The sequence below is a fragment of the Dioszegia hungarica genome (assembly GCF_025882075.1).
Source record: "Dioszegia hungarica strain PDD-24b-2 chromosome Unknown MKK02contig_8, whole genome shotgun sequence".
NCBI classification, from domain to species: Eukaryota; Fungi; Basidiomycota; class Tremellomycetes; order Tremellales; family Bulleribasidiaceae; genus Dioszegia; species Dioszegia hungarica.
This window is the reverse complement of record NW_026515770.1, coordinates 4,597,525-4,623,988: the sequence shown is the minus strand read 5'-3', so window position 1 is coordinate 4,623,988 and position 26,464 is coordinate 4,597,525. Positions and strand designations below refer to the sequence as shown.

General features: G+C 57.7%; 9 protein-coding genes across 9 annotated transcripts; 4 read left to right on the top strand and 5 right to left on the bottom strand.

The window, feature by feature from the left end:
• Positions 1 to 347: 347 nt before the first annotated feature.
• Positions 348 to 1,084, top strand: MKK02DRAFT_45515 (uncharacterized protein; the record flags this gene model as incomplete). The annotated part of the gene is made up of 3 exons (XM_053093461.1): positions 348 to 683; positions 738 to 818; positions 875 to 1,084. 3 exons carry the CDS (start codon positions 348 to 350, stop codon positions 1,082 to 1,084), a joined length of 627 nt encoding a protein of 208 aa, XP_052946585.1.
• A 59-nt stretch (positions 1,085 to 1,143) lies between these two features.
• MKK02DRAFT_45514 (uncharacterized protein) lies at positions 1,144 to 4,250 on the bottom strand (the record flags this gene model as incomplete). Its single annotated transcript, XM_053093460.1, has 15 exons — positions 1,144 to 1,178; positions 1,223 to 1,540; positions 1,589 to 1,673; positions 1,727 to 1,838; positions 1,893 to 2,162; positions 2,210 to 2,341; positions 2,386 to 2,444; positions 2,494 to 2,529; positions 2,583 to 2,873; positions 2,924 to 3,032; positions 3,081 to 3,511; positions 3,564 to 3,852; positions 3,901 to 4,043; positions 4,091 to 4,125; positions 4,178 to 4,250. 15 exons carry the CDS (start codon positions 4,248 to 4,250, stop codon positions 1,144 to 1,146), a joined length of 2,418 nt encoding a protein of 805 aa, XP_052946584.1.
• Positions 4,251 to 4,467: 217 nt separating this feature from the next.
• MKK02DRAFT_45513 (putative basic amino acid transporter) lies at positions 4,468 to 6,463 on the top strand (the record flags this gene model as incomplete). Its single annotated transcript, XM_053093459.1, has 8 exons — positions 4,468 to 4,642; positions 4,688 to 4,777; positions 4,832 to 5,022; positions 5,101 to 5,340; positions 5,390 to 5,683; positions 5,756 to 5,855; positions 5,923 to 6,315; positions 6,369 to 6,463. The coding sequence occupies 8 exons, from the start codon at positions 4,468 to 4,470 to the stop codon at positions 6,461 to 6,463; spliced, it is 1,578 nt and encodes a 525-aa protein (XP_052946583.1).
• A 71-nt stretch (positions 6,464 to 6,534) lies between these two features.
• Positions 6,535 to 9,566, bottom strand: MKK02DRAFT_45512 (tRNA synthetases class I, catalytic domain-containing protein; the record flags this gene model as incomplete). The annotated part of the gene is made up of 14 exons (XM_053093458.1): positions 6,535 to 6,604; positions 6,663 to 6,896; positions 6,950 to 7,341; positions 7,390 to 7,549; positions 7,599 to 7,764; positions 7,832 to 7,938; positions 7,989 to 8,156; positions 8,210 to 8,418; positions 8,470 to 8,628; positions 8,677 to 8,804; positions 8,851 to 9,066; positions 9,116 to 9,177; positions 9,232 to 9,329; positions 9,381 to 9,566. The coding sequence occupies 14 exons, from the start codon at positions 9,564 to 9,566 to the stop codon at positions 6,535 to 6,537; spliced, it is 2,355 nt and encodes a 784-aa protein (XP_052946582.1).
• A 527-nt stretch (positions 9,567 to 10,093) lies between these two features.
• Positions 10,094 to 13,066, top strand: MKK02DRAFT_25925 (putative nucleoside diphosphatase; the record flags this gene model as incomplete). Its single annotated transcript, XM_053087115.1, has 3 exons — positions 10,094 to 10,484; positions 10,532 to 11,625; positions 11,672 to 13,066. 3 exons carry the CDS (start codon positions 10,094 to 10,096, stop codon positions 13,064 to 13,066), a joined length of 2,880 nt encoding a protein of 959 aa, XP_052946581.1.
• A 523-nt stretch (positions 13,067 to 13,589) lies between these two features.
• On the bottom strand, positions 13,590 to 18,224 carry MKK02DRAFT_45510 (uncharacterized protein; the record flags this gene model as incomplete). The annotated part of the gene is made up of 17 exons (XM_053093457.1): positions 13,590 to 13,670; positions 13,724 to 13,784; positions 13,839 to 13,998; positions 14,045 to 14,138; positions 14,192 to 14,250; positions 14,304 to 14,349; positions 14,401 to 14,500; positions 14,557 to 15,620; positions 15,668 to 15,694; positions 15,747 to 15,893; positions 15,946 to 16,464; positions 16,514 to 16,672; positions 16,743 to 17,438; positions 17,490 to 17,818; positions 17,862 to 17,930; positions 17,981 to 17,994; positions 18,043 to 18,224. 17 exons carry the CDS (start codon positions 18,222 to 18,224, stop codon positions 13,590 to 13,592), a joined length of 3,807 nt encoding a protein of 1,268 aa, XP_052946580.1.
• Positions 18,225 to 19,104: 880 nt separating this feature from the next.
• MKK02DRAFT_45509 (autophagy-related protein 22-like protein) lies at positions 19,105 to 21,173 on the bottom strand (the record flags this gene model as incomplete). The annotated part of the gene is made up of 7 exons (XM_053093456.1): positions 19,105 to 19,365; positions 19,416 to 19,472; positions 19,532 to 20,607; positions 20,656 to 20,729; positions 20,774 to 20,912; positions 20,974 to 21,001; positions 21,057 to 21,173. The coding sequence occupies 7 exons, from the start codon at positions 21,171 to 21,173 to the stop codon at positions 19,105 to 19,107; spliced, it is 1,752 nt and encodes a 583-aa protein (XP_052946579.1).
• Positions 21,174 to 21,491: 318 nt separating this feature from the next.
• On the bottom strand, positions 21,492 to 24,687 carry MKK02DRAFT_45508 (uncharacterized protein; the record flags this gene model as incomplete). The annotated part of the gene is made up of 2 exons (XM_053093455.1): positions 21,492 to 23,816; positions 23,863 to 24,687. 2 exons carry the CDS (start codon positions 24,685 to 24,687, stop codon positions 21,492 to 21,494), a joined length of 3,150 nt encoding a protein of 1,049 aa, XP_052946578.1.
• Positions 24,688 to 25,096: 409 nt separating this feature from the next.
• On the top strand, positions 25,097 to 26,317 carry MKK02DRAFT_45507 (uncharacterized protein; the record flags this gene model as incomplete). Its single annotated transcript, XM_053093454.1, has 4 exons — positions 25,097 to 25,135; positions 25,195 to 25,438; positions 25,498 to 25,806; positions 25,884 to 26,317. The coding sequence occupies 4 exons, from the start codon at positions 25,097 to 25,099 to the stop codon at positions 26,315 to 26,317; spliced, it is 1,026 nt and encodes a 341-aa protein (XP_052946577.1).
• Positions 26,318 to 26,464: the final 147 nt, after the last annotated feature.

The window sequence follows — 26,464 nt, the reverse complement described above, 5'->3', positions numbered from 1 at the left end:
CATAGGCTTATAGGTCAAGATCAGGATTGTACATAATATATATCTTCATGCTGCTCAACCGGACGAACATGACGCGGTCCATCTGCCAGCTCGTGTACATAGCGAGCCTGGTTACATAGTCGAAGTCGAAGACGGCTGAGGCCAGCTTCAGACCCCTCGGGAGGTCTGGTTGTTTCGGAATCGACATCGAGTTTCACATTTCGTCGCGTTCGACATCCACCATCGTCTTCCACTAATCCGTGTCTTTCGCTCTTACTGTCACTTAAGACCGAGCACTTCGCGCCAGTACGGGCTGCCCGACCTACGTAACTACTCGACACAGTATACCAAAAAATCGAAGCCTCACAATGCTTTTGACTACGACCCCCGCCCCATCACTCCCTCTCCCTTCGCACACCTACTACCCCTATCCCCTAACTTCGCGCCTCAAGACCCACTCTTCCATCCTCCAGCCCCTCTCTCCACACGCCTACGGCTACCAGGACCCCTCTGTATCCCAATCGAAAGCAACAGCAGGGCCTGGACCGTCTTCCGCTTCAAATGCGGAGAAGCGGGAACGGCACCGGCTCGCTCTGAAGCGGGCGGAGGAACGGGCGTTAGCTGGGAAACGACCGGCAGGGGTGGAGCTGGGCAAAGAGGCGGATGAGATGAGTGATGAGGAGGGGGTGATACAGGATGAGCGGGTGAGTTTGCGATGGCTACAGGCGGAGAAGGGCACAGGGAGCTAATTTGAGCAGGATCACCTCAATCTGTTTGGACATCGCTTCTTGCTGCCCTATGGGAGAAGACAGACTCAGTCCGAGATAGACGCAGCACCGGTAAGTCCTTGCTAGCTGTCTTTTCCTCTCTCCAACGGCTAGACGCTGATTACAAGGCGTCACCAACACCGTCTCAGGAGCAGAATGACCGAATGCAGGAAGACCCTCAGGGCGGCGTAGGCGGAAATGTCAACATGGCCGCTATGCCCGCATCGGATGATCTAGGAGACGGGGAAGAAGGGGAAGAGGTGGATCTGGACGCTAGTGTGGAAGACATGGATGGAGATGATGGCGAGGACGGGGGTGCTATGAGCGCAGACGAGTAGATGTCCACCTGGATCCTGGGCATGCATTATTGTACATTACTTGAAGTCATCCTGGATTCTCACTTGGCATACCAAAAGTCGACACTCTTAGGCGCTATCAATCAGCTCAGTCCATGTCATCGTCTGATCCAGACTCACCCTGACCCCAAGTGACCTTATCCGGCAATTCCACTCCATCGCCCGTGATATCCAACAACCGCACCTTGAGCGCAATCTCCGTCAACACCTTGACATACACGCTGCTCTCCAAGCTCCGCATCCCTCCTTCACCCCTCAAGACCCTGACTCCATCCACCCATTCCGAGAACTGCGCAGAATGTACCGCGTCGAGATCGAGCAGACTCATTTCGGGTCCCGAGAGGAAGGAGAAGGACATTTTGGAGGCGGTGCCTTGTGAGCGGGAGTTGACTGCTGTGGATGTAGAAGGGAGGACAGAGGTGATGTTGCTGATTTCGACTAAACATGTCAGCGTTGACTCCACCTCGCAAGGTACATGTAGCTCACCTCGTTCGCGCAGTGTGTCGTACGGCGGCGCTACGGCTGTACGCGTGGCAAAGTCGGCCCAAGCTAGGGTCTTCCGATTTGGGGACTGTCGCCATTAGCTAGTTTTTCATTGGCCGAGCAGCCAACCACGGAGCTCACCAGTCTGACGAAGCGCAATGGCCTCGTTGCATTCGGCTTGACGGTCGCCTGAATACCACCTAGAACCAGAGTAGCAGCGTTGAACCAAGCGCCTTGGAGCATACAGCCGATACTGCAAATCAGTCACTTCTCTTCTCTATCACCACGAGGCCGGGAGAATACTCACCGTTGATCCGAGACCACCTCGTACGCCTCTCGCCCCATCGTCTCCCTCAAACCCCTCACGCCTTCCTTACCCATCATCCCATCCTCCTTTTCCAGCATCTCCATCTGTCTCTCCCGAATGACAGAATAATCGCTCTCTAGCAGGTCTTGCTCGAGGCTGAGCCATGTCGCTTGCGACTCGTTTGCTAGCGAGAAGAAGAGCTGAGAGCGGACGAGGTTGGCGAGTCGAGAGAAGTCGGAAGAGCGCGATTCGGATTCATGCCACATCCTACTACAGTCAGCTTCTGCTGCAGTGTTACGGAAGCAAGCAATACATACCGGAGGAAGAAGCTCATGGCGATATGGTGTAAGCGTGGGAAGGAGAGCAGGAACAGCTGGAGATGCGCTGGATGTACGTGTCCCGCTTGAGAGATCTTGTAGTGCTCGCACAGGATCTTGACGCATTCCGTACTGCTCGTCGGCTGATGGTCACCCGAGGACAGGGGACAACGCACCTAGCTCGTCCGACAGGACATCTCCTATTCGCCTGTCTGGCCTGCTGCTCGTTGACAATCTGCAGATCAGCTCCGCACTACGATATGAGACTATGGGCCAAAACTCACATTGCCAAAATTGCCCTCGTGTGTGGCATACCAGTGCTTCATGATCAGCTTGGATACCCTGTGCATTTACTGCCAGTGACGGTACTTACCAGACACTCCAATCCCAACTCTCCGACATCCCTGAACAATCCCCCTTCGCCCTCAGCATCACCTTCATGGCCCTCCTCCGCCAGTCCCAGGGTCTGCCACCCCCGCAGATGCCTCGCGCCCCGCCCCAGACCACCTAGCGCCCAGATATCGGCTAGTATCTTCTGGTGATTTGGATCACGGTGTGCCCGGACTGGGGTGAGCCGCTTGCGATGTAGGATGGACGTCCAGCGGGATTGGAAGTTGAGGATTTGGGGCTCGACGGCATTGGCGGAGCTTGTCGACATGAGGCGCTACATCATCAGCACCGCGCCCTTTACAGAGTCGTTGAAATTGGACATACCGAGACGTATTTCCGCACAGACAAGTTCTCTAGGAGCGCTATGAGGGCGGGGTAGTGTGCAGAATTGTGTTGATCCGCTGTTCGCAGACAAGCATTAATGAGTCCGAGACTACAGAGTCAGCTATGTACCTTGGACGGTCGCTGCGAGTCCACTCACCTCAGAGCGACCAGTTCTAGATCACCCGTCCCTTCCAGGCGCTTGAGCACGACCCGCCAGAACTTCTCCATATCGCTCCCGTCTCCTTCCAGGTCTGCGCCAGCCCTCCCCATCCTCGCCCAAACAGCATCAAAGCCAAACCGACCATCCGCTCCTCCGCTCGGCACATCCGCTCTCTCTTTCCCCTTGGACTTGCGAGTCGCTACGGGCGTAGTATAGGCATCACCATGCTGCGCGGTCCCGCTCGAGCCCTGGCCCTGCAGGTGCGGAGCGGAAATGACAAATTTGCGGATGATGGCCGTTGCTGGTCGGAGGACATTGGGCTGGGCGGTCGAGCAGAGAATAGAGAGGATCCGGTCGATTTGTTGGGGTTCGATATCTGCCCATCCGGCTTCGAACTCCAGGAGGCCGCGTATCCCTTGCAGGGCGTACTGCACCCATCAGCTCTGCTTCTCTCCAAATAACGAGGTAAGGGTGATTTACAGCCAGACTATTCCCCGTCAACGCCCCTTCACCTTCCATCAATCGCAGCAGCATCTTCACCCCTCCCTTCAGCATAAAGTCCACCACAAAGTCCTCCTCCTTGATATACTTTTGCAGGTTGAACAGCGCAAGCTTTAGCGAAATCCCATCCCGCGCATGCCCGTCCGTACTGAGGTTGATCGAGGACTGGTCTACGCTCGGGATCCGGCGGTGCGTCTGGGGCTGGGCCAGATAGGCCTTTAACGAGGTGATGACTGCTAGAGCTTCGGTCGTTGGGGATGGAGCCAGTCTGCGGATCAGTATCTCTAACGCCGAGTATGTGTGAAGGAAGGCGTACTTGAGCATCTCGCCCTTGGCAACTTTACTGGCGAGCTTGGGCTGTGTGACCAGGTGGTCTGCCTCATCTCGGAGACAGAGGGTGATGTGGTGCTCGCTAGCCTCGAAGGACTGCGCCATGATCTCGACGATATAAGCGAGGCGCTATCTTGTCAGCTTTCTCCCACCCTTCCCCAATTCGAGTGGCTCACAGCAGCTGGGTCGATACGAGCAGGTATCTTCCTGCCTGTGCGCATCAGCTGCACTCCTGTCATTCGCTCGCATGGCCCCAACCCTACCCTTGTAGGTGACCGTATTGGTCGGGATGGCCTTGCTCGACTTGGGTGTGGCGTGAGCATCTCTTGGCTGCATCTTGACCGAGTCTGTGAGTAGTCAGATATAGAGCGAACGCTATACAATGTGGACAGTCGTCAAGGTGGTCGAGGATCTACATACCATTTTCAGGCACCGGATGATCCCGACAGCAACAAAGGTCATGGAAGTCGCGCCTGCTATCCTCTTCTCATCTTGACATCTACTTTATCTGACCGACACTGACCACATGCCAAGATAGCCCAAAGCAGGATCCATGGCTACTCCGAAGGAGCCTGTCGGTATAGCTATGACCAAATTCCATCAGGCTCAAGGGTCATCGGGGCGGTCAGTCGGTCACGCCCGAACACCATCCTCGGATATGAGAGATGCTGGACACGCTGGGTCCGAGGGGGACGAGGATGAGGAGGACGTCGATGCTTTCATAGCAGGTACATCCGCCACTGATGGATCTCTCGGCTATACTGACCGAGCAGCTCATGACTCATCTCAGGATGCTACAGGAGGTCGATACCTCCGACCCCGCCTGTTCGCCTCATTCCTCATCTTTGGGCTACTCAACAATGGTCAGTCCTGTGCTCATCGCTGCTCGCGCCGCCGTGGCCATGCTGATGAGCCAGTCCTGTACGTGATCATCCTCTCAGCGGCCCTGGATCTAGTCGGCGCCGACACGCCCAAAGGCGTCGTGGCATTCTTCAACATCTTCCCGGCCTTACTCGCCAAAGTCGGCTGGCCTCTAATATCAAACGGGAAGATCCGATATGGTCGACGCGTCGCATTCTGCACGACCGTCAGCTGGCTAGGTATCGTCGTGAGTCTCCCTGTCTGCCTTCCGCTACGTGATCGGTCAGGCTCGTACGGTAGGTAGAAGCCTCGACTTATACCGCAGACTATAGCGTTTTCCCAGACCGTTCCTCCTCGACTCTTCGGGATCGCCCTTGCCTCGCTCTCTTCGGGACTGGGCGAACTCAGCTTCCTGCAAATGACGACCACGTACCCGTCGCGCGCGGCTTCGCAGACCGCCCTGGGCGCCTGGTCGACTGGTACCGGCGCCGCAGGGATCGCGGGTGCGGGGCTATGGTGGCTACTGAGGGGTCTGGGCGTGAAAGGCGGGCTTGGGATCTCAAGCGTGAGCCTTTCCATACCTAGAAGCGTCTAAGCCAGAATTGAAGACGCAGTTCTTACCCCTCTTCTTCCCCTTCACCTACATCTTCCTCCTCCCGGCCCAGAAGCACTTCCACGAATCGACAAACGCGTATCAGCCTCTCGCTACAGACAGTACCGCGCAGGAAGTCTATCGAGAAGACCCGGCCGCTAATCGAGATCCTGATGAAGACGGCCTCTACCCTAAGACGCAGTCCGCGCCGCTGCGACTGATGACGACCGAGAAGCTCGCCCTTATTCGCAGTCTCTTCGTGCCGTTCATGCTACCTCTTGGGCTGGTATATACCGCCGAATACATGATCAATTCGGTAAGTCCCGTCCTCACGGCTTCGTTTCAACACCTGAACATGGCCAGATGGGAGTCAAGCTGACTTCTATAGGGAGTAGCGCCGACTTTGGTCTTTCCGGTACCTACCGCTGGAATCTGGTCCACCGTCTTCAAGTCGCCGAGGGACTACTACCCATTCTGGTCTTTGACATGTGCGTCACAACTATCCATCTTCTGAACCTGATCATACAAGGGTGCTCGAGGCTGACAGGCACTCAGACCAGACCTTCGTCTTCATCTCCCGCGCCTCCCTCTCCCTCGGCCTCCCGCCGCTGCCCCTCCGCCTCCTCCCCCTTCCCACAATCATCCAGACCCTCAACCTCTTCCTCCTTTCCTTGCAAGCATCTCGCTTCATCCTCTCCTCTGCTCCTCCTTCTCCATCAACACCAACGTCCATATCCGCCGAATCAAGCGGGGAGTCAGGGACAATCACGCGGGTCTTCCTCCTGATCTGCCTGGAAGGGCTATGTGGGGGCGCGGCGTATGTGAATGCTTTTTACCATGTTGGGAGGATGGGGCAGGACGAGGCGGCGGAAGGAGGAGAGGGCGAGGAGAAGAGGAAGATGGAGAGGGAGTTTAGGATAGGTGCGACAGGAGGAGCGGATTCTTGTGGTGAGTCGTTGGGCATAGGCTATTAACCTTGGAAATCAGAGCTCATCACTCAGGTATACTGTTCGCCAGTCTACTGTCGATGCCGTTGGAGACTAGCCTGTGTGCTGCTCAGATTGAAAGAGGACGAACATTGTGCCGGGATCTGTGAAGCGTCTTTCATCTTGTTAATCATCAACTATGCGGTGCATGATATATTGTTGGGTTCATATTTTGGAATAATCATTGCTCGTAGATTGGATCGACCTTGAACATGTCGGCCTTGGATGGGACCTGGACTGCCTCATCTCCACTACAAATTGTCAGCTGTGTTTTGCCTTTGAGAGATGCATAAGAAACGATCAACTCACTAGATCTTGTCAGTAGCAAACATGCTTCCCTTGACGGGGATATCGAACCCGCTCGTCCCGTTCGACTTGTACACCTTGACCCCGGCCTCGGTTGACGGTGCGGCAGCGCCAGCCTCAGTAGACTTTGCGGCAGCCTTGGGTGCCGGTGTCTTGCCCCACGACCCCTTGGCGCCTCCGGTCTTGACGGTCTCGGCAGCGGGTGTAGCCTTGAGCGTGACAGTCTGAAGCCGGCCACTACGCTGTCAGCTGAGATCCGGCCGGACAGACCAGAGAATCTACCAACTCACTCTGGAATGAACCCAAACTCCATCCGTCCATCGGCATCCTTCGTCCCCTGGCAGATATAAAATCCCTTCCGCTCAAACTGGATGATATCCCACTTCTTACACCCCTCCACCTCCCGACTCGCCAGCGCCTTGACCCGATACTCGGTCTTGGGGTTGACAATATCCGTGAGGTTATCGTCCTCCTCGAGCTTCTTCTTGGTAATGAGGTAATCGTACTCGATGAGCGTGACGGGAATGAGCGGATAGTCGTCGGTAGGAGCCGCGAGCCATGTGACTTTTTTGGAGGTCTTTTTGAAGTCGCCGGCGAGGTGGAGTTTGAGGGAGAGCGAGGTGATGGGTGATGAGCCGGTTTTGGAGGAGACAAAGGCGTTTCCCCAGTCCATGACTGTGATCTAGAGGTGTCAGCCGTATGCCGATCGCTGGAGCTCGATATGACTTACTTCCTCGTTGTCGCCGAATGACAAAGCGTCCTCTTGCTCCATGATCAGCTTGCTGGCGTACACCAGCTTCTTCTCCCCAATCTTTGGGTCCTTCTTGTGCAATGGCTTGCTCTCGGCAACATACTCCTCTGTCTCCCGTCCGGTAAGCTCGACCTCGACCCTGTATTGTCAGCTTGTGCATGCGGATCCCACCAGATTCCATAGCTCACATGTTCTCCTCGGCGATGGCCCAGTATCGAGGCGCAACCGGGTCAATGACCTTCTTGTTCTGCGTCCAGACCCCATCCCATTCAAGCTGCATTTGCATCTGCGATGCGCCCTGTCCGATAATGTAGTCTTTCAGACCCTTGACGGTCATTCCGCGAGATCGAATACCTGTCAAGTGTATCAGCTGAGTCCTCCTTGACACTAGGTGAAGATAAAAGAGGGGGGGAAAGCTGACCTCGCACGGTAGGGAATCGAGGGTCATCCCATCCCTTCACCACGCCCTGCTCGACCAAGAACTTCAACTTTCGCTTGGAGAGCACAGTGTAGACAAAGTCAATTCGGCTATCAGTATCAGCTATGTCCGCGGGGATGGTGCTCGACATTTAGCTCACCTGAAGTCAAAGATCTCGATCTTGGGCATACCCAGCTTCTCCAAGAACCACTGATACTGCTCGTGACGGGCATAGTACTCGTTCGCTCGGAGGGCATGGGTGACGCCGTCGATGTGGTCGATAATGGGGCAGGCGAGATCGTACATAGGGTAAGCCTTGAATTGGGTCCTACAATATCAGCTAGATCTCGTGCCTACATCATACAGGGACATGAAGCTCACCCGGTGATGTGGTGTGACCCCTCGACACAGCGATACACGACCGGATCCCTCATTGTTCCATTCTTATGCTCAAAGTCAATCTTGGCGCGCAGACTCCACTTCTTGCCTTCCTCCGAGCCAGTGAGCATCTCCCTGAACCGAGCCAAGTTGTCGTCTATTGATGCATCGCGGTTCCTGGAGGGAATGACAGCTCGGCGCTGCTCCTTGACCTGTAGCATAAGCTTGTGTCCTGATCTTGGGCTGAAGAGAATGTAGCTTACAGTCTCGGCGTCTGTGTCATCCATGAAGGCATCTCCTTGCCTGATCAACTTCTCGGTGTAGTCTTGGATCTTGGCAAAGTGGTCCGAGGTGTGCACGACCTTGTCGTAGGCGATCTCAATCATGGATAGATCCTCTTTGATGGCGTCCTCAAACTCGCCCTATGATATCAGCTGAGCGCAGATTTCTTCGTGCGTGTGCTAACTGACCTCCTCCTTGAGCGGGTTGGTGTCGTCGAATCGGAGGATGAACTGCCCCTGATACTGGTCGGCCAAGAATCGGTTCAGAATAGCCGCCTTCAAGTGACCGATATGAAGGTATCCTGACGGCTCGGGAGCTAACATATCAGCTATCGAGGCGGACGCAAGTGCTGCATAGCTCACCAAACCGCACGACGACCTTCCCAGGGATAGCGTTCGGCAAGACCACATCAACAGTCTCGGTCCGCTTCGCCTTCTTGCCCTTGTCCATATCCGCCCGAGACTTGGCAGCCATCTCGAGCACCGTACGGGGCACATGCTGCGTCTCGACGTGGTTGAACCACCGGGAGAGGTGAGGGCGTCCAGGCTTCTTCATGGAGCCGGTAGCGGGTGTGTTGCCTGAGGATTAGCGAGCTGAGTATGGGAAGGAGGGGAGAGCGAAGCATACCTCGAATGGTACCCCAGATGGTGGCGTCACCAAAGCCAAAGCTGAAGCCATAGAAGTAGGTCCTTTTTCATGTTATCAGCTCTGCACCTTCTGCATGGGGGCTGCAGGTAGCTCACCTGTAGGCCAAGTGATCATCCAAAGCGTCAAGAATACCCTGGACCTCCTTGAACCCGGTGTTGCTCTCGAGCATAATCGGTAGAGCTGGCAAGGGGATCTGTCGTCTGTCAGCTAAGAGACCCGGAATCGACGCCAGAGATTAGCTGACCTCCTTGCCTGGCAGACCCTCCTCGAGCGCCGTGCGGACCTGCTCAGTCCCCTTGATACCTTCATAGCTAGGCTCAGCCAGCTCGTTGCTCGCGTCCTCCCATTTCACGTCTGCTCCTTTGAGGAGAGCCAGCGCGAGGAGAGTGTATGGCGGTGTGTGTGATAGCGGGACTGATAGAGTGGGCATGATGGGCAGCTGCTGTATGAGAGAGGATAGTCAAAATGTCAAGCTTCGGTGCAGTCAATTTCGTTCAACCTCCACTTGCTCGAGTCCTAATCGAAATTGATCCTAATCAAGGTTTGTATTCGGCCAGTCAGCCATTAGCGGGATCTAATGTACTAACCCGCTTTGGCTATTTCCTATTAGGACATTTCCTAATACGACTGCGGGTGCCTGAGACTTTGTTATTGAACTGTATATCCTGTTTTTGTATTAGGAAATTTGTCTAGCCCTGACTTGACCTCTCTTTTGTCCATCCATCTTGCTTGTTTGCTTCCCGAAGTGCTGATAGGGCATTGCTTGCCTTACCCATAGAAGTCCCAGCTGGGACTGTGCCCTCATCTGGCTATAACGAAGCCGTCTCCACCAAAGCATCACCCAGGTCGACAGCTCCAGCTCGCGTCTCATCAAAAATCACCGGCTGTTGACATCTGAACACCCACTCGGGCTGCCTCCCCTCCGGTGGCCGAACGCCACGCGCATAGTCGCCTCGGATGCCGCCCTCCGTGGCGTCAAGCTCGACGCACTACGCCCTAGTAATCGACGCCGGCTCCTCCGGCTCGCGTCTGCAAATCTACTCGTGGCGCGACCCGGACCTTGAGCGCGCCGAAATCATCGAGGAGGTCCGCTCCTCCGAAGCGGATATTGCGGCGTCTCTCAGAGGAGATGATGGGCAGACAACGGGAGGATGGCCCTGGGTTGAAACACCCAAGGCGATGGGAGAAGGGAGTCGGAAATGGTGGTGGCCGTCAAATTATATGCCGACGCGGAAAGGGAAGGGAAAGGATGTGGGGTATGGAGAGCTCGAGCAGAGGGCGTTGAGACGGCTGGTACGTGTAGGGAAGGGGGTGGAAGGTGACGAGTGGGTCAAGCGGGCCGAGCCAGGTGAGTAGAGGCCCTTGCGCGTGGAAAGCAGGAAGCTGAGACTTCAGGCATATCGACCGTTGCTCCAGCCGATATCCCAGCTTATCTCGCACCTCTCCTCACTCATGCGCTTCAGCAAATACCTCCATCACAGCACGCCCTCACTCCCATCTACATCTACGCGACCGCCGGGATGCGGCTGCTCTCATCCGAAACCCAGTCCGCCATCCTCCAAGCCACGTGCGACCTCGTCCGCAAGGACTACCCCTTCCGAGTCGGGCGGTCAGGCACAGAGGGACCTTGCGGGGAGAATATCCGTGTGATCTCAGGCGAGGAAGAAGGATTATGGGGATGGGTTGCCGTCAACTACCTGATGGACGGGTTTGGGCACGCTCCGCCATATGGAGCAGTCGAAGCCCCGCCCTCTTCTTCGCCATCACTACTACCTCTCGCTCCGCTCGCCGAACCACCACCCTCTTCCGCACAAGACTCTGTCACACCAGTCGACGTCTCGCATCACTCGCCCACTTTCGGTTTCCTCGATATGGGCGGAGCCTCCACCCAACTCGCATTCTCCCCCTCGGAGCTGGAACTTTCTCGCTCCGGCTACCCGACCGATGAGCTTCGCAAAGTCTCTCTTCGGCTCTTGTCTGGGGAAGAGGTAGACTGGCAAGTCTTCGTCGCATCTTGGCTCGGTTTCGGCACCAATCGCGTTCGGGAGCGATACGTCGAAACCCTCCTCGCTTCCTGGCGCAACTCTGCCAGAGTCGCCGACCTCACCACTCCCCTCCCTGATCCCTGTCTACCGGTAGACCTCCTCATACCCTCCGCGGCAGACGGCACCTCTCCGCCCCTCATCGGAACCGGCTCGTTCGATACATGCCTCAAAGACCTGAAGCCCCTCCTCGATAGGGCTCAGGACTGTCCCGCCAAGCACTGCTTGTTTGCGGGATTGCCGACTCCACAGATCGACTTTGAGCGGGACGATCAGCGCGGGTTCATCGGTGTCAGCGAGTACTGGTATACTGCGCAGCAGGTATTGGGGCTGGGCGGTATATGGGATTGGGGAGAATGGGAGACGGGAATGGGCGATTTCTGCGGAAGAGATTGGAAGGCTGTCGAGGAGGAGGTCGAGCGAGAAAAGGGATGGCGAGGGGCGCAAGTGAGTTAGATCCCACTTACGCATTGTGGACCAAGCTGACCTATAGCTCGAGCTATCCCGACTTCAGATGCAGTGCTTCAAAGGCGCTTGGATCTCGAATGTCCTTCACGAAGGCATTGGGATTCCTCGGCTCATCGACTCTGGCGGTCGGGAGACCCTTACTGGCGGCGAAGTGGGCGATACCAATGCGGAAGCGGAGCGGCGGGCGCGCGAAAAGGGGCTCATCGAGGGCGATTCTTCCAGCGGAGCCCGACACCACAAAAGCAAATCCCACTTCCAGTCCATGGACGAGATTGGCTCCACTGCCATCTCGTGGACCCTCGGCAAGATGGTCATCGAAGCGAGCAAAGCCGTACCGCCCCGCTCGTCCGCGCAGGAATCGGCATGGCGAGACAGATTGCCCAGTCTCGGTCTCGTCGGGGTGGTCGGGACCCGGTTGGAAGATGCGGGTATCCATGCCGCATGGGCGTATATCGGCTTCATCTTCCTGTTCCTCGTCCTCGCTTGGAACTGGGTCAAACGGCGCAAGTTTCCGTTGTCGAACAGCCCTCGATCGTCTGTTCGCCGGAAACCCAGTCTGAGCGGCGGGTCACCCATGGCTGCATCGCCCACCTCGTGGTCGTTCTGGCCTGCACCGGCAGATACCATCTCGCTGGAGGACGGGTATCGCTCGGACTCGTCTTCCTCACGCTCTGGTCCCCGCTCTGCGCCCGCGAAGCTACGCGCTCTATCACTCCGGTTGACCAGCTCCATCCGCCGCTTACTCCCCTTCTCCCACCGGACGGCTTCGGGCTCGTACGACGCCCCCCTCCTTCCACGATCGTCAATGAACGGCCGATCAACCAATACCTCCCGCCACGCGTCCATGCCCATCCATACCTCCTCTACCGCTTATTCACCATCCTACTCCCAGCCCTCCTCCCCACGCGGAAGCTTCTTCACTCCTGCTCTCTTTGGCGGCTCCAGCGACTCGGACAGTGTTGGCCTGACCGTCCCTTTCACTCGGCCCGGCTCGACCTCGCCCGAGCCCCGGCGTATGCAAGGCCTCAGCTCCAGCCAGAGCGTGGGCGAAATGTCATCAATGAGCGGGAGCGGATACAGTCTCACCCCGCAAACAAGCCCGCCACGTAATAAGAGCCGTCCCCTTCGCGCTCGACAGAACAGCTACAATATTGGAGGAGGACCGTCGGCTTCGGCCGCGACGGGAGGATGGAACGATCCGCCCACGACGCTGTTCACGGCTTCGCAGGCCGCGCATGGAGGGTCGTTGGGGATGTCGATGGTGGATGGGCTGGGGCCGCATGAGAGCGGGTCGAGTAGCGGGGTCTTGACGCCCTCGGCGGGCGCGGCGGATCGGGTGTTGAGCAGGCAGAGCAGTCGGGTGAATCTGAGCGATATGGGGTTGAAGGAGAGGAGTGGGAGTAGGCTGGGGCTGCACTAGGTGGTTTGCGAAGGGGCATGGTCCGGACGTCATCGGGGAGCGATCTCAAGTGTTGCAGTGCGGACCCTTGAGTTCAATATATCTACTGTTCATATCTACCTGCAGTGTTCATCGAGTCCGATCTGTCAAACAGTCTCCCCATATAGTGCTTAGATATGGTGCCTAGCTTTCATAGTTGTCACATTTTGTAGTTTGGAGATGGACACTTGCGGCTGAAATTTGGTGCTGTAGGCTAACCCATCACTGGATCCCTGGCTCCTATGACCCTAGCGGCCTTAGCTCGCCGCCCATCCCTGCGAGTTGCCATAGAGTGCAGGAACTCCAAGACGTCAAATACATTCACACTATAGATCTGTACTATAAATCGGGAGTCCACCTTCCATCGTCCTCCTGAACGCCTCGCATCCGCTAGTCCTCTACCGCCAGCTCCACCGATCACAATCTCAAGATAAGACACTCTCAGATCAACCTCTTAGACACCTCGACAGCAGGGCATCCATCTCGGCTCCAGCGCCCTTCCGGATCATACTTCATGATCGTGCGAGTCGCGGTCGACATGAACGACCAAATGACCCAACTTCTTCTTGTGCAACAGCCGCTTGACCTGGATTGTCAGCTGGTCCGAGCAGTAAGGGCGGGCCGCGCTACATAGCTTACCTCTTCCCATACCGTCTCCCGCAGCTTGACCAGGTCGCGCGCCAACTCCGGTCTGAAGCCCCTGAAGATCAGCTTGGGTCCAAGAGAAGACAGAGCTAATCGGTACGGTACTTACAACAAGAGGTTCCTCGCGTAGTTGAGCGCCTTGAGGGAGTTGTCGTTCCGCTCTTCCACAGGCGTGATGACCCATTCGACCCGCTGCTTGAGCTGTTCTGGGTCGGGGATGTGATACTCGGGCCAAGCGGCGCGGATCGGGTGCCACCACATGAAAGGCCCTGCCTTGTCAGCTATGTCTGCGCGGTATAGCAGTCGATAACTCACTTCCATCCGGAAGGTTCTGCGGCCCGGACGTCACGCCGTATGTTGTCAAGTGGCCGGTCGAGAGGTCGAAGCGGTGTGCGGTCCATTTCTCAGCCTAAATGTCAGCTCGTTCGCGATATACACCGGTATCTGATCCGTCCAACTCACCTCGTTCCGGTGTTTGGCGAGCGCAATGATGACCCTCGGTGGAGTCTTGAAGCCAAAGGCTGCCGCATCAGCTCAGTCTTGACGGATTACACATCCGCACGGGTAAACTCACGATACCAAAGATCCTCGAGGATTTGGCGCGCGTTATCGATCTGCTTCTGGGCAGAATCAGCATATACCCAAGGGAATGTGGTTGAAGAGGTGCTCACGTTGTGGACTGCCTTGTTGATAGCTTCAGCCATAAGAGGCGGTACGAACAGCTTGTCGCACGCCTTGGGCGGGTTGGAGGTCAGGTTCCGGTTGAGCAGCCTATATTGGGCGTCAGCTATGTCTACCCAGACCCGGATAAGGACATTCGAGCTCACCGCTTGAAAGTCATCATGCTAAACACCGTGAGTGGCATCATCTCCACCTGCCGGCCCAGCGCCAGCCCCTCGAGCGCCTTGGTAAAGCTGTCATCCTCCCAGACCAGTGCCCAAGTATACAGCTGCTGCGTAACGCGATCCCAGGGACCCAGCTCCGGCGCCACCTCAACCGCCTCCTTGACGTAGATTATGTCCTTGCCGTGCTTCTCGGGGTGACGAGTGAAGTGCGTGGGGGCAGTGACGGCGTCTTGGGTGATAGCTGACGGCTCAGTGGGATGTTGAGAGCGATACGAAAGTCCGTTGGTCTCGCCATTGCCATTCGCCGCCGACTTGGCGTAGGTCGTAGCCGGCCTAGGAGCGTGATTCTGGACCGGCGTGGACGACCTGGACTGCGTCGGTCGAGACTGGTACTGGTCATTACTGAAGTAATCGGCCGCCGCTCCTGCTCCCGTTCCCCTGGCCATCTCGGGGCTTGGCGCAGTGGACCGTACGCTGTGCTCCCTCGCATCAGGCGTATCCGGCAGGCTCTTCTCCGCCATTCCCGAACCAGGGATAATCTGCTCCTCGATCAAATCGATCTCCGTCCGGACTGGCGTTCTCGGATCCGTCCTGGACGGAATACTCGCCAGCCTCGTCCGAGCATTACTCTCCGTCGGTGGCTGGACGTTGATCGTCGGACCGAGAGGCTGGCGTGGCTTGGGCGGTGACGCTCCCGAGGGCATCTCGACCTCCGAGCCCCACGTGAGGGTGACGTCCCCGCTGTTCTCCCGCGCCTTGTGGCTGGGCGTTATGGTCCGGATCTTGGCGCTTGGAGCGTACTCGTAAGTCGCTCCGGCGTGGACGGGCGGACCCATGGGGTAGAAGCCGGCAATATCGGCGGTGAAGGCTGAAGTGGGCAGACCATGGAAAATCAGGTCGTTGATGAGGTCTTGGGGGATGGTGTCGGTCTCATCGTGCATGGCGTCCGGGCTCATGTGGGTAGTGGCTTTGCGCAGCTCCGCCTGGAATTGCTGCTCGGCGAGCTGAGCAAAGCGGGCATCGAGTTCCGCCATTTGGTCGGTCAACTAGTTTGTCAGCTCTGTACCGCACAGGAGGCTGATGAGGAACACACTGTTTGAGCCCATTTCGGCGGGATGGACTAGACCAGTAAGCTCGATCCCCCACAGCTAGATACCTATGCAGGAACTCACCTCGTCTTGCACGGGTATCGCTGCATACTCCTCCACCGCCGACATAGTAGGCTGCTTGCTCTGCTTCGCCTTCGACTTGCTCCTCTTCTCGCCAGAGCTGGGTGGAGTGGGATACCCAGCAGGGACGGTAGGGTAGGCAGCAGAAGCCTGTCCGATCAGCTGCTATTCCTGTCATGGACGAGACACCTCAGCAACTCACATCGCCCTTCTCCTTGATATCCTTCAACTCAATGACCCTCGCCCTCGCAGCGCGCTGCAGCGCCTTCTTCGCCTCCGGCCCGATCAGATTCAGTCTGGCCGCTTCGAAAAGCTCGCAGAGCGTCTCATCATGGAATGAGCTGTCCTTGACGATCTTCTTGACGTTGGACGCGCTGGTTGGAGCGATCGAGGCGGGAGCGGGTGGGTGATGATGACCATGATGCTCGGGGCTGGGTGTCTTGCCGCCAAAAGTGCGGTGGTCGGAAGCGACGGTATGAGCTTTGTGAGTCCGCTCTGTCGGCGCGTGCTGATGATGAGCGGAAGGAGCAGGCTTGTCGTTCTCGGTCCCGTCCCTGTTGGTCCTGAATGTATGATCCTGGCTGGGCTGGTGATGGTGCGAGCGAGCCGACCGGGCTGTTTGGGTTGGCGCCTTTGAGGCATGGGTCGGTGCTCTCGATCGATGATGCGCTTCGCGCTGCTGAGCCATATGCGGCGGATACTGCTCCGGGTCGATGGCGTGCTGACCCCATCAGCTTGCAAATCGACCACAGATCTGTCCGGAAGCTTACCGTCTGGGAGTCATAAGGATTCTGCATGGTCTGCTGGCTCATCCTCATCGGGTTGAGCTCAGATTCGGTCCTCGCCGGAGCCGGCTCTGCCTGGCTGGCAGTTTGTGAAGGTAGCGACTGATTCCGGACTTTAAGAGTGGGCGTCTTGGGCTCTTGCTCCTGCCTGATCAGCACCGGCCCAGCGGTTTTCCTCGAAAGGTGCCCAGAATGAAAGTTCAGTGATACTTACATCCTCCACAGTCTCGACGAAAGCACTCCGATCGTCCCTCTTCCGACTCGCCTCGCTGACCTCCGGCACCTCCTCCAATCTCGCTCCCTGCATCCCCAGCCCAATACTCCCAATACCCGGCCCCATTCCCACACCGGTACCGGTCCGCATGAGCACCATCGGCCTCGGCAGATTGGCCGTCATGGGGACGCCGAAAGGGATGCGATAGAACGCCCCACCCGACTGGGCATTCTCGCGTACCATTGGAGCTGAGCCGACGCCCATGGGAAGCTGATATGACTGCCGAGCGGAGGTAGGATGGCCATCTTGGTGGTCGATATGGCCAAAAGAAGGCCCGCTAGTCTGGGTGTCGTACGTCGCGCGCGGACCTTTCGGGCCTGATGGCGGGAGATCCGGAACGTCGCCCCTGACAGCTTCGAGCCGAGCGAGCGCCTCAGCATGAGCCTGCTGGACGGCAGCGGCCTGCTTCTGTGCCGCTTCGTGGTGCGAGAAGGGAAAGTCGTGATGCGGACGGTGTAGGTGAGGCTGGTCGTCCGAGTCGTGATGGGGCGGCTCTGCGACTGGGGCGGGCTTACGTCCCAGACCAGAAGCGGTGGTCCTGGCTTGGGGAGTGGGTGGAAGTGGGTCCGTTGGAGGGTCGTGGGTGGGTACTGGACGGATTGGAGCAGACTTGACTGGAGAGCCGCCTCGGCTGGTCTGTATTATCAGCTATGTGCCCACGCGGTAATCGAGCCAAGCATAACTCACGGCCGCTTTCCTCGGAGACCGATGCTCATTCCCGTGCTCTGGGCTTCCACCTCCCTCGGTCCGGCTCGACCCCAACTTTCCACCACCAAAAGTGCCCAGCGCCGCCTGGTACATGCTCTTCAGGCCTGCTCCTCGGCTCATGACCTCGCTTTCCCGCTCTCGTCCATCCTTGACGGGTGGCGCAGGACCATGATCGTACGTCTCGTGCTCATGCCCGACAGCAGCAAATGGGATAGTGGCGGATGCGGTATAGGCGAAAGGATGGTGAATTCGGCCTCGTGGCTCAGGAACGGGCGCTTCGTGCAAAGTCGGCATCCTCGAAGGCGGTACTGTATTATTAGCATGGGCTCGGAGAGGCATGAGGGAACTTACCTGAGTCGTATGGTCCAAACATTCCGTCCGGTATCGTGCCAGTCTCGACTCGTTCAACCCAGGGTAGGACTACATTGTCAGCTTTGCACTCGAACCCGATGCCGCGTAAGTCAGCTCACCTTTCGCTTCCGCACTGTGCTCGTTAGCTGGATTTCCAGATCAGGTGGAGCATCTAGCTTACGGAGGTGTCTTGTCCAGATCTGTGCTCTTCGAGTTCTGCCTTGGCGGAGTTCCCGTCGCGTCTCGTTCGAAAGCCCTTGGAACCGGTCCACCGCCTAGAGCTTGTCCGCCTGTGAAGAAGTCGACAGTAGAGGGAGGATCGTATGTGGAGATAGTAAATGGGCGAGACAAGGTCAGCGACATTATCTAATAGTCATGTCTGATGTGGGGAGGTAGAAGGTGGAAGTGGGAGGGGAATAAAAGGAGGAGGGGGAGAGCTTGCTGTCCCCACAATCCGTCCAGCTATGCGTCATTCGAGGTTGAACGAAAGGTCTGTCCAGCGAGGCTAGTCATAGCCAGGGAAGGAGTGCAGAACAGAGCAGCAAGGATGGGGAGAGGGTAGGTATCGATACCGTCGGTGTGGAAGAGGACGAGGGGGAAGGAGGTGATGATGCAGCAAATCACTCACCCGTATCAAACGTCTCGACCTGCTCCGATACCTTATGAAGCGGTTCATTCTGAGCAGCGGCGAAATGCTTCAGTGTCCGCATGAAGGTAGGCATGGCCTATCGCTGCGCCCTATAAGCGGTAGAGGCGGTCGGCAAGGCAATCTTTGTCGCGTAGATCTTCACTCAACCGGATGAGCGAAGCCTAAAGACAGAGCGGGAGGGTGAAGGCACCGAGGTGTATCGATTGTATGAGCGGAAGGATGATGGCGTGTAAGCGATATGGCGGGTATTGAAAGGTATAAATGAGTGAAGAAGGTGAAGGGAAGGACGAGTGATGATGTGAACAAAAGGAAGCGGTCGAACAGAGTTTGGCGGAAACGTGCCTGTCGTGCGGTAGCTCGGACCCCGTCCTTTGGGCGTGTGTGTCCATGTGTGCGGGGGCGTCATTGCGGAGTGATGAGCGTGATGGCCCTTCTATCGCTATGACCCTCATAACGTGCGATGCTGATTGTTGAGGGATGTAACCGGCAAGAGCTCCACCACCCGCAGCCCGATATCCTGCTGCAGGCTACCTGAAACCGGGCGGAAAGCTGAAACCGCAGGTTCCCCGCGTGTTTCGAATCTCCGCACGGATTTCAACCCTCTTCTGCCTGGAGAAGACCCTCAGTCTCCTCGCCTTGCTTTCTCTCCGCCCAGGTCCGCGCCTCTTCCCGCCCTCTCGTCATATCGACCCGGATGAGGACTGGTATCGGTACCGCGAGCATGATCAGGAGGAAGAGGAATCCGAGGCGGATGTTGCCGGTGAGATCGGCTATGATGCCGACGATGAGGGGGCCTAGGAATGAGGCTGACTTGTCGGTGAGGGCGAAGAGGGAGAAGAAGGAGGATTCATGGCCCTGAGAGTCAGTATCAGCCACAGCAATTGATTCGGACCGAGTAAGCTCACAGGTGGAATAAGCTCGGCAAATACCGCTCTGGAGTAGCTATTGAAGGGTCCGTAAAGCTGCATCTTCAGCTCTGCCTGCCCACACACAGCTGCGAAGAGTGGAACCGAGCACTCACCATGCCAAACCATACCGCCGCGACGTACATCTCCCCTTCGGATCTCAGCCCTCCCCAGGGCAGTATGAGCCCTAAGCACGCATACAGCGGCAAAGCCTCTGCGAGGAGTACGATTCCCAGCAAGAGCTGCAGATTGCCATATCTCAGCCGGTTCTGTATTCTCGGCGCCACGACGGACGAGATGACCGCCGTGAGCTGAACGAGAATCCCAATGAGGATGACTTTGGCGGAGGAGAGGTGTAGAGTAGATGAAGCGTAAAGGATGGCGACATAAGTGGTAGTGTGGAACCCTGATATTGTCAGCGGGATGATCTGTATCCGAGGACTGGTCATACCGTCAGAGAGGAAGATCCATGCCAGGAGGAACATGTAGAGATTCGGGATCGCCCGTATCTCTTTCAGCCTGACCATTCTCCCAACCCGCTTCCAGCCTTGGCCTATCCATCCAATCCGAGTCCCTCCGACCTCCCTCTCTTTCTCTCCGCCTGGCAGTCCCAGCGAAGCAGGGATGAGGAAGATTCCCCACCACAATCCGCTGAGCGCGATGGCCACCTTCAGACCCGCCGTCGAGCCCTGGAAGGTCATGACCGGTATCAGGAGTAGTGCTAGTACGGATACGCCTGAGAAGAAGCCGATGGCTGTACCGATGGACGACAGACGGGATGTCGTGGATGAGAGGAGGGCATCGTAGTGCGAATGAGGTGAGGGCGGAGGTGAAGGCGGGTGGGCGAGCTCCGCTGTAGAGATGGACGATATGACCCGCTCGAGACTGCTCCGGGCGGCCACAATGGGTCCGTCGTCCACGCCAGCATCGTCCCGCTCGTGCCCATCGTGCGCGACAGACATGCTCTTCCGCGCAGCTCGGACGGCCTCGTCCTCTTTCGCCAAAGTCGGCAAGAAGGCATTACTGCACACATTCGCGACGGCATACGCGATGTTCCCGACGATCGTCAAGAGCGCAGCGAAAAGCGGGACGAGACCGGACGAAGACGAGGACGACGGCAGAGCGAGGAAGAGGATCCCGGAGATGGCACCCAGGAGCGCAAAGGTGACCAGTAGTTGCTTGCGCCAGTAGGCTGTCAGAGTCAGCGAGATATCTCGGTTCTCCCAGGACATATACCCACGACTGTCGGCTAGCGGGCCGACCGAGATGATACATAGTGCCTGTAGAGCGACCGCTACCGACTTGACGTACATGCTGCACCGTCAACTTCCCCTTCCAGCGGCGCATTCTGAGCTCACCTGAACGAAGCTGTATCTATCCAAACACCCATGATCCTCGCCTTACAGACCAACAGCTCATCCTCTGAGCTCCCAGCTATCACTTCGGAGCATGGCCGAAGTAGCTCGGGCGAGACGAAGCCAACATCCCTCGCCATATCTTCCTTGTCAGCCCCGCGATCATCGTACGGTCGCAGTCAGGCTGGACGTGGAAGACCCACGCTCAAGGGTGATTGGCAGGAAGATAGCCTGTTCAGTCAGCGTTTCCCCTTGATTCCTTCTTTGCTTGTGAGGTAGGACGTACCATAGCACAAGCCGCAAAGACCTCCGCGGCGAAGGCGTAGCAGTACCACGCCCTCACATGCCGAGGAGGGAGCTTGAAGGCCCTATCCGACCTCGCTGAGAATGGCCAGCGAATCATGCTTGCGTTGAGTAGTGAGGAGTGGCCATCGCCGGAGAGAGTTATCCGCCAGTCTGCTAGCTAGTGCTGCTTGACGAGAGAGAAAGGCACAAAGGAAGAAAGGTGACCTGGCGAGCTTCGGCGGTGGAGGTGGTCCGCTCGGGTCTGGCCGAACGGCCGAAGGCTTGGCACCTCTTCCCTGGTTTGTCCCGGACGTGTCAACGACCAACCTCATAGCATGCGTCGTCTAATTAGAACTACCTACAGCTACTCCTACCAATATCCCTGACCCCGAATTCCGACTGCCCTAAAGATACAACCTCACTACCATATACCCAATTACTCTAGATACATAAAGACCGTTCCCTCCCTCCCCTCCCTCGCAATCTCCTCTCCCACATCTTCGTCCATTCCCCACTCCAACCCCGCCTCATCCCCTAGCTCCCTCGCCAGCCTCGCCAGCCTCGCCAACTCCCTCTCTGACCTATCTCTCCGCCTCTTCCTCGGCGTCGTAGCGGGAACCACCACCTTCCTCGTCATCCCGCTTCCGCTTCCCCCTGCCCAGCTATCCGACCTCTCCGGGGTGGCGCTGGATGTAGAGCGCTGAGAGTACGCCGCGGCGGATACGGACCGACTCCTGGCGCGAGATTGAGCAAGGACGAGAGAGGGAGGTAAGGCCGTCCGGAAAATGATGGGTTTGAAGTCGGGTTCCTCCTTGATCCCAAGTGGGGGTTTGCTCCGCCGAGGTGTTTTGGGAGTGCGCGATACTTCGATGGGAGGGGCAGCATCAGAGCTGGAGCTGGGTGTAGAAGGACCAGGGGTGGAGCTGACGCTGCTGAGTCGCCGAGGGGGGACGGGCGGGGGAAGCATCAACCCGGCGGTGCTGCCGCTTTTGCTGGGGCTCGGGGCGGGGCGCGAAGGCGTGGACGCCCGGGGTGGCGCAAGCAGAGTGTACACTTTCCCCGGCGTAGCCATCTCCGCAGGTTCCGGAGACGTCCCAGAAGAGGACGCACCGCCGTAATCCGGATAAAGCGCCTGCATCATCCCCTGCGTGATCCGACCCGTATGACCCGGTCCCAAGTGGAACCCAGCATCCGCCGCCCGCACACTCAGTTCTGTGGAGAAGGACGGACTGGATGAGTTGATCCGCCCCGCTGCTGGCAGCTGCCAAGGCGAGACCGACTCGTATCCCGTGTCCAGGCTCTCGGTATCGGACTGCCCAAACAGGTCGGATAGGTCCACCCCCGGGCTGCTCGGCTGGAGTGAGAATCGGGCGCGCTTCTGACTCTTTGTGGTAGAAGCGGAACCGATGCTGCTGGGGGTTCCGCGCAGGATTGGGCGGGGACGAGTGAAAAGGGCGGCATCGCTCGAGACGGACGAATTGCGCCCATCCGCAGAGGGTGGCGGAGTGGGTTGGAGCGCATAGTGCGATCCGCGAGGGAGAGGGAGGATACGCCGGGCGGCAGGCGAAGTGGGAGGCCAGAGCGTCTTGCGAGCCGACTGGTCGATCCGTTCCGGCTCGACGGATACGGTGGGTGACGGGGTGGGCTGGTAGATGAAGGGCTGCTTCTGGGTCGGAGGAGGGCTACCTGGCGGCGAAGATAGCGGAGGGGATGAGGTCAGAGAAGCGACCAAAGCATCAGGCGCCTGGGAGAAGACGTCCGGGGGAGGCGAAACCGATACCGGGGTGATGATCCGCCTCCTTGCAATCTTCTTGACCGAGAGCGGGACCTCCGGCGCTGGAGGAGAGGGTATCGCTTTACTGGTAGGAAGGGCCGATGGGGAATTGGCGACAACGGCAGCGGGCACAGGCTCTTCCGCCTCAGCGACCGCCAGCCCTTGGTAGGCCCGGGGCAAGGCTTCCAGCCACGCCGCCTCCGACTCTGCATCCGACAGCTCTTCCGGCGTCGGTTCGTTCTGCTGCTCGACGAAGTCCTGCCTAGCAGGCGACGGCGTGGCTCCCACTGCCGAAACTGACCTGCCCCTTCTATCTGGGCGACCCGATCCGAGCGCTTTCTCCTCGGCCAGTACCTCCTCAATCGTCATTCCCCGCCGCCTGGCAAGAACGTACACTGACGTATACGTCCGCACAATCTCCTCTCCCAATTCCTGCGCAAAGACGCACTTATACGCCGCGATACGCCCTTTACAGTAGTACGACCGTTGTTTGCGGAGAGCATCGGTAGAGGCCCGGCAAGTCTGGCAGAAGCGGAAAGTTGTAGAGGTCGACCGATGCAGTTTGGGAAAGTACCGCGTGGTATCCGATGGGACTTCGAGTTGCTCGGGAGGGATGTAGGACGGTTCTTCCGCGAATCGACTTTCGGACGAGCGCTGACTGACAGGGATGAGCTGTGATCTGGGTGTGGTGGCGGGCCAAGCAGGTGCGTGTAGGATGAGGCGGGTAGGTCGTTTGGGGGAGCTCGCGGGTGGGGCATCAGACGACGACGACGATGGCTCCGCGAAGAGGTCGTCGAGGGTGGGAGGGGAGGACTCTGGAGGTGGAGTAAAGAGGTCTCGCAAAGTCTGGGAGGTCGACCGACGAGCATGTGGTAGTCGGCTGGGTCCTGCCTCCGCGTTGGGCGCGGCGGACTGCCGGGGCAAAGAGACCGATGGAGGTACCGTACGCTTTGGGGTGCGGATAGGAATGACGACTTCAGGAGATAGCTTCACGTTCAGCTTTGTTGAGATTGACCTGGATGGGCTGACTCACGTGGTGCGGTCTCACGGGTGTGACCTTGACTGCATCCGGGTCGAAGGATAGTAGCTCGTCCTCTGAATCCGACCCATCCAAGTCGTCTCCATTGACTGCGGAGTCCCCATTCCCCGAAGTATTTGGAGACGATGATCGTATGGGTGATGATCCGGACGCTTGGCTGGCGCCATCGCCTTCTTCATCCGAGCTGTCAAGCTCTTCCACATCCCCATCGTCCCCATTATCGCCCAACTCCCTCAGCTCCGCTTCATCCCTCAGAAAGGCCGCCAGATCCTCCCTATCCTGATCTGTCCACACCCTCGTCGGCGCCTGCTCCCTCGTCTGGCAATCCACGTCTCCCAATCCGGCCAGCACGTCCTCATCCGACAACACCTCGTCCTCCACCTCCGACGCCACAGTCTGCGTCTCTGCATCCTCCTCGTCACTCTCCTCGCCTATTCCCTTCCTTGGCACCATCGCTTTTATCCTCCCCCTGTTCTTCATGATCTCCCCCGTCTTGATGTCAATCTCGTCATCCTCATTCAATCCCACCGAGCCGTACTTCTCCCGCAAGAGGTCCCAGCTATCCACCATCTTCTTGACCGAGTCGGCGCGCTTCTTGTTCAATAGCGCGTCATCGTCGTCTTGCTGCGTACGGGAGCTGTAGGCCGATGAAGAGCGCGCGCGGGGTGCAGGCCGGATGGGCGTGGAGGAGCGCGAGGAGGAGGCCTGCCGGGAGGCAGATTCCCGCGCGGGGGCGGCTGTCTCGCGCAGGGCATCTAGGCGGAACGGGCGGGGGAAGTAGGGCCGAGAAGGACCAGCGATGGGGTCGGAAGCCGTCATTCTGGGTTCGACGGGGTGGTAGGTGATGCGCTACGCGGATCCATCCCCTTGCATGGGAAGGAGAGAGAGGTGTTTACAAAGTCAAAGTGAAAGCTTGTCTGAATCTTAATTTGCTAATCACACCGAGCATTTCCTAATCGTTTCCTATTGAAGCTATTTGACTCCGCTAATGGAATTACGCGATGACTGGTGCGTCAGAGCTTGGCAGCATATCTGTCAACCATCACATCCATCTAACTAGCTATCACTCACTCGCTCGCTCACACAAAGTCGACAGCTATGCGAACTTTGCGGACGCAGATCCACCGAACCAGAAGAGCATAGAGAGGTTGCGCTGCCCAGGCCGCCGGAGCTCTCGGAGCCACATCGACTGCCGCTCCTCCACCTTTCCAGGTCACTTCAAGTCACCATGCCTTACACTCCTCATAGACGACATGCAGTCGGTACTGTCAGTCACACCATCCCGCTGACAACCTCATGATGGTAAGAACCTTTGCTGATCTACAGATCTCAAACGTCTCTCAAGCCCTCAACCTCCTTGAACACCTCTACCAGCCCAACCTCCTCATCCTCCTCAGCCGCATGCTCGCGCAAATGCAAATACAAGCCGCGGGGCTCATACATCCAAATCGATCGCTCATGAGCCTATGCCTCATGTTGACGCTCATGAACGGTACCGCGGCGCTCCTGCATCTGCTAGACTATATGGCTGGACCAGGGAAGGGCTTGATGCTGGATTTTGTTGGGCAGGGTGGGTGTGCATCCTCCTTTGTCCCCTCCATCTTCCTCGGCTCAGGCGCTGACGTTCAGTCCGGATAGCAAGTCTTACACGGATGCTGCTCCTCGATGTCCTGATCTACATCCTGCAAATACATTCCTTGACGATCTCTTACCTCAATAACAAAGCGACGAACGCTATACGCCAGGTACCGGCGCTGCCATATACGGATATGCTCCTTCCGACCTCGGACGTGGTGGAGGATATATCTCCAGAGGATTTCGATATAGAGTCAGGACTGAGACGGAGGAAAGGAAAGGGAAGGACAGTGGAAGAAGAGGAGGACGAAGAGGTGATTTGGCTAGATGATGCGGATGAAGGGGAGGTAGATGTCCGTCCGAGTGAGTCCTTTCTCCTCGCTCCTGTACGAGCATCCGGTGGAGGTGCTAGTACTGCGGGCGCCAGAGCTGACGTCTAGGCGAACGAGATCGTCTCCTCTCACAATCCACCCCATCCCGTAGACGCGCACGCGAACCACCCCGAATAGTATCCCTCTCCCTCCCCCACCTTCTGCACGTCATCATGCACCTCCCAGCCCCCACTCCTCCTCGACCCTTCATCGCAGGAGCAACACCCGCTGCTTCGCCCCCGGTCACTACATCGGCACTGCCAAATACTGCCTCGACGGCGGCCGAGACGCTGTATGACGGGCAGGCGGACGATGAGGACGAGGATGAGGACGAAGGCGACTATGGGGACGACAGTGAGGAGGTGGCGCGGAGGAGTATACTACGGTCTCATGAGAGGGAAGAGGAGGGACGACGAAGTGAGGATGGATCCGATGCGGATAGAGGGGGAAGAGAGCGGATGCCGGGAGATTATTGGGTCAGGGGGAGAGGGAATGGAGGTTGATGTGAAGATGTAACATCTGTTGTCGGCTGTACAAAGCGCACTCATCTTCCTCACGTGTGATGGTAGCAGCCATCTGGGGAAGCTTGAGGGCGACCCCGGATGGCTCTACTTGGTGGCACAAGGCATGGTGAAGCTAGCTATGAGTCG